At 36.7% G+C, this 5,732-nt stretch overlaps 1 protein-coding gene across 1 annotated transcript; it reads right to left on the minus strand.

Annotated features, from left to right (window-relative positions):
• Nucleotides 1–3,739: 3,739 nt before the first annotated feature.
• LOC104089610 (sugar transport protein 12-like) lies at nucleotides 3,740–5,462 on the minus strand. Its single transcript, XM_009594552.4, has one exon. It carries the CDS (start codon nucleotides 5,422–5,424, stop codon nucleotides 3,856–3,858), a length of 1,569 nt encoding a protein of 522 aa, XP_009592847.1. The 5' UTR covers nucleotides 5,425–5,462; the 3' UTR covers nucleotides 3,740–3,855.
• Nucleotides 5,463–5,732: the final 270 nt, after the last annotated feature.

Consider the following 5,732-nt stretch of genomic DNA (forward strand, 5'->3'; position numbering starts at 1 on the left):
GATTTTGATGTAATAACAGGACCACGGACCGGAGCCTCGAACGGTACCTCACTTGACTCTCCAACTCGTCCTTCCATCATTCTTCAGAACTACACTGACTTGATTCCTTTATAGCCAAGGATATGTAGGCAACCTACGAAGCAAGGTTCGGTCAAACTCTTTCAAAACGCTTTCCATGGAGTATCCAAACGGGCAAATTTGCTCGTATTTGCTCACTTTATCTTTGCCCAAAAACTCTTCGTATTTTCGAGCAAAGAAGGACAACTGTGAGCACGTAATTTTTGCCCGACTAAAATTACTCCTACAAAGTTCAAAAATAGATCTTTCTAAATTATTTTTGTTTTATAGAATTTTAGAATTTTCTGGTTCATTTTGTTTGCATTTAGTTGCATATTTAATATTATGAAAATACCAAAATATATAAAATATTCATTGCATAGCATCTTAGATTTAATTACATATTAGGATATAATTACATGAGTTAATTGTATTATTAAACAAAAATCACAAAATGGTCATTTTTGCATATTTAGCTTTTAGTTTTAAAATTAGTATTTTCCTTTCATTAGTTTTAGGTTAATTAATTATTTTAATGTTAGAAATAGATAATTAATTCAATTCTACAAATTATATGTTTTTAGAACTTAACTTAGGTTTTTGATTAATGTGAGTACGATATTTAAAACAAGGAAAAAGAAATAAAAAAAGAAACAAAAGGAATTAAGTTTATTTTTAGGGTCTGGGCCAAAACACAATTTCAATGGTCCAAAAACATTACCCCAAATCGGACCGCCCCGCCCCTATCTCCCCATTCAATCTCAACCTTTCACCCCCATCTCATCCAATGGTTATTATTCACCCTCACCTAAATGTATAAACCTAATATTAGAAAACCCTAACCTTATCTCTATCCTAACCAAACGGCGCCCCCTCCCCTCCTCCACCTTCTGCCAAACGACCCCCAAACCCTCCGGAAAAATCAACCCACTCGCCTCACGTGCTCCCTCCTCTCTCCTCTTGCCACAAAGCATAACTAACTCTGACAACGAAATTATTTCTTTCGAATTTTGCGCGTCTAGATTCTCTTTGAGGCGATTTTTAGATTAATGGGAGCCATAGATTGATTGACAATCAATCCATGCCCTCCATTTATCCCAAATTTCGTCCACACAAAGAGTTGAGGATTTTCGAATTTGGAAGGAAAGCAGGGCTTCTATATATTGGAGGTCGTTTTTGTTTCAGAGGGAGATTTTTGGGGAATTTCGGATAGATTTCTTTTGGGAGAACAAAAATTTTTGGAGAGAAAAATTGGAAAGGAAAGCTAGGGTTCTAAAAAACGTTCTTCTTCTTCTCAATTGTTGATCTTCATTTTGATTTTTTGGTTTAGTTCAAGAACAAGAAAAATACAAAAAAAGAGAAATATGTTCAGTGTTCTTTCCTTCTATTTTATTTTGAGTACTGTCTAAAAATTCGAAAATATATATATTCCGTCTCTTCTTTTCAATCTGGATTTTGGTTGAAAAATGGAGTTCGATTGAGAAGTCGTTGAGTTCGTCGATGCTCAAGGTGTCAATTTCCATCCCCTGTTGCCTTTTCAGTTCGATTTCAATTTTGTTGTCGGGCTTCTCATTGTATATTCACGGTCGAAGTTTAATCGAAAGCTCAATTTTAGGTTCATTTTCTGACTCTTTCCCTTAACTTGATTGTGGTGTTAATCTCAGTATGGTCAGGGCCATAGGTCTAACAGATTTTGGGGAGTGTTTGAATCTTGAGTGTAGGGATTAACTAAGGTTGGATCCGTGTGCTTTTCTGTGCCATTCATGACTTTGTTTATGTGTTTTAATATATCACTTCAGATCTAAACGCTTTTGTTTGATATGATCGATTCGAGTTCGGCATGGTCATATAGTTATTGGAAGGATCATGAAAGCAGTGACGACTTGCTTGTAATTTTCATAAGTGTTTCGGCATGTTCCTGTCAGCTTTAAGTTGTTAGACTCTCACTCACTGTATGTTCTTTGGGTGCTTGTTGAATCACTTTAGTCGTTCCAACATTTTGAAGCATGTCTCGTTGTGCTTAAATTAGTTCGGTTGATCTTTGTAGTCAGTTCAGGTACGAAATATTGATGTCATTGTTTGTGATTTTCTTGGAATATTTGGAGATTTTTTGTGTTAGCTTGATATGCGAAATGCTCTTAAGTCCCTGTTGATTGTATATTTTTCAATAGCACTTTGTTAAATTAAAAGAGTTAGCTGACTCCTGTAGGTGTAATTCCATAATTCTAGACTTCCTTATGTAACCTCAAATCTTAGGACAATTAATAATTTTGAATATCATAGTTCGCTTTAGGCGCGATTAATAAATTATCATGGCCATGAATACGGTTTCCGTAGCATGTTCACGAGACGTAAACCCCAATTCGAGTGTGCATTTCATGCAACTCGACCACAACTTCAAATAATAATAAAAATGAACATGTTGTAAATCGCGGGTGCGTTTCATGTGGCGCGGTTTGCAATATGTACCAAAACGACAAGTGTACGACATCGTAACTTGTTCCAGCAATAATTTCATAAGCATTAAAAGGCGATTAAATTAATTGAAAGTGGTTAGAAGTTAAAAATGCACAATAGATTTCTAATATGTATTAAATTAGACAATTAGGCCAATGTTTACAGTTGCTCGACCGTGCTAAAATCACGGAACTCGGGAGTGCCTCACACCTTCTCCCGAGTTAAAAGAATTCCTTACTCGGTCTTTTGTGTTCGCAGACCATAAATAAGAGTCAATTTTTTAGATTTGGGATTTAGAATAAACCGGTGACTTGGGACACCATAAATTATTCCAAGTGGCGACTCTAAACTAAATAAATAATCTCATTTCGATTAATGTCACTTTAATTGGAAAAACTGCCTGTCCATTCGGGAAAAAGGAGGTGTACTACTATGGAAAAATAACAAGTCTAAGAGCACCCAACTGTACCAAAACATCAGAAAAAGAAAACACGAAAGCCGTAAAACTTAAACTAAAGAGATGATTGTTTTCTTGTGTGCTCCTATACTCTAAATTTAAACAGTACTATAGAAAAATAACAAGTCTAAGAGAAAACAGTAAAACTTAAAACTATTAGTGATATACTTTATTAGTGGTTATCTTAGATATTCAAGTCTTCTTCTACCACTCTACGTATCATTTAAACAAAGTCATTATTAACACAAAGTCATTTTACTAACATGAATTGATCAGCAGACTATCAAAAGGAAATATCCATAACAAGAAACAGAGAAGAGGACTGAAGAGAAAATAAACTGTTGAGCTGGTGTCCTTAGGCGTGGGGGGTGTAGAGAAGGGTACATATAGATATCTAAGAAAACCAAACTTCAATTGGTTGATAACTTCCAAAATAATAGGATTTTGCGAGATTTAGAATTACATTATACATGAAAAACATGATTATGTGTAAGACAAACTTGATTTGGAGATTGATGTGCCTTATCTAAAATCATGGATACTTTATTGGTCGTTTTAGATGACAAATATGATGCATAAAAGAAGCTTGTTAAATGTAAGATCGCAATTCTTTTTCTTTTATCCTAAGGTGCACTTTTGAATCTTCTTCTACTATCTATAAACACTCTTGCATATATATCATAAAAAAAAGTTGAAAAAAGATTGATAAGATACTGAAAACAAGAATATATTGAACTGAGAAAGAAAAACAGTACTACTATGGAAAAACAACAAAGTCTAAGAACACCCAAATATTCCAAAACATTAAAAGAAAGTAAAGATAGAAAACAGTAAAACTTAAAACTATACAGATGAACTATTTTCATCATTGTGCCAATCCTACTTTAGACTATCTCCTTTGCGGGCTTTAAGCCATTCCCTTGTGGCTTTGGTTCTGCATCATCCACGAACTTGTTCCAGTACCAATGCTCTCTCCAAACTTGAGACATCTCTTCAATTGGTATATTCTTTGTTTCGGGCACGTACAAGTAGACAAACACAGTCATTATTAACACAAAGACCGCAAAGAAGATAAATAGACCAAACTTCATCCCACATAGCATCTTCAAGAAAATTTGTGCAACTCCGAAAGTGAAAAACATGTTCATGGAGACAGTAACACATTGTGCTGCAGATCGAACTTCCAATGGAGAAATCTCACTCGGAACCAACCATCCTAAAGGACCCCATGAATATGCAAAGTTAGCAACGAATACACAGATGCAAACAACCACTAAAGCTGCAAACCAAAGTGGCAAATCTGCTGCATTCCCTGTTGTTCCGAATTTTGCCCCAATAAGAGCTGCCACTGCTGTTTGGAATATACACATGAAGATGCCACCCCAGAAAAAGAGTATTCTCCTCCCAAACTTATCCGTACAAAAGACTGAAATAAAAGTTGCACCCACGTTGACACCGCCAGTGATAGCAGCTGACATAAGCGAAGCGTTACTCTTAAACCCTAATGTTTGGAAAAGTACTGGAGCATAGAACATGACCACGTTAATTCCCGTAAGCTGCTGGAGTGATGGTATCAGAATTGACAAAACCAACTGCGGTCTATACTTTCGGACGAATAAAAGATTATTCCATGGCCTTTCTACTTTCTTGGATGCTTCACTCGCCATAACAAGGTCATTAAATTCAGCATTCACATTATCAACTCCTCTTATCTTTTTCAACAATTGTTCTGCCTCCTCTTTCATTCCCCTGTCTATCAACGAACTCGGACTATCAGAGAGAAACATTGAGGAAACCAGGATGACTAGTGCTGGCACGGCTGCACCTCCTAAGCTAACCCTCCAACCCCAACCGCCAGACATTTTGCTAGTTCCAAAGTTGACCAAATTCGCTATCAGAATCCCAATGGTGATGGCCATTTGGAATAACACGTTGAAAGTCCCTCTGTATTTGTAGGGAGCAACTTCTGACAAATAAATAGGGACAGATTGATTAGCAAATCCGACACCAATCCCCAAAAGAATACGACCCAAGATGAGCATACTAATATGGATAGCAGCAGCGTTGAGGACGGCGCCTATCAAGAAAAAGAGACCTCCAAGGGCCATAGTAACTTTTCTGCCACGTTTTTTACTAACATGAGAAGCAACAATGGACGCAAACAGGGCAGCCACGTAGAGAGAAGACGTGAAAAGGGTCAACAACTGGCTGTCGAACTTACAGTATTGGTTGGTCGAGGTGTTCAAAGCCTCTTTTTGGTAAACAGACATGAAGAAGCGTTTGAGAAAAGGATCCATGGAAGTAACTCCACCTGAAATTCCAATGTCGTAGCCAAAGATCAACCCTCCCATGGCTGCCATGATACAAGTCATGGCTACGTACAATGTTAGCTTCCCTGGATACTCATCTGGATTGTCTCCGCCACCGCCGGGGATAAAGTTTCCACCAGCCATGAAGATATTGATCAAAGAAAATACTATGCAGAACAAAGAAAGAAAGATTACGTGTTTGAGATGGTGTCCTTAGGCGTGGGTAGAGAAGGGTATATATAGATGTATCAAAAACCGAGATCGAAAACTAGTCGGATTAGGATTATTCTTCATTGTATGACATTACCCTTCTTACACACTTCTAATTTTAGTAGGACTATGCCTTCCTTTTCATGTCGTATGTAATGTGGTAATATCCGTGTTTTTATATAATCAGGACAAGTTATGTATATCTTAAAAGGAAATTAAAATTCTAATTCTAAACCAATTAA

This window comes from Nicotiana tomentosiformis, chromosome 4 (assembly GCF_000390325.3).
Source record: "Nicotiana tomentosiformis chromosome 4, ASM39032v3, whole genome shotgun sequence".
Lineage (NCBI taxonomy): Eukaryota > Viridiplantae > Streptophyta > Magnoliopsida > Solanales > Solanaceae > Nicotiana > Nicotiana tomentosiformis.

Coding starts and splice junctions, on each gene's coding strand:
- LOC104089610 (XM_009594552.4), bottom strand. CDS start 5,424: ATGGCTGGTGGAAACTTTATCCCCGGCGGTGGCGGAGACAATCCAGAT.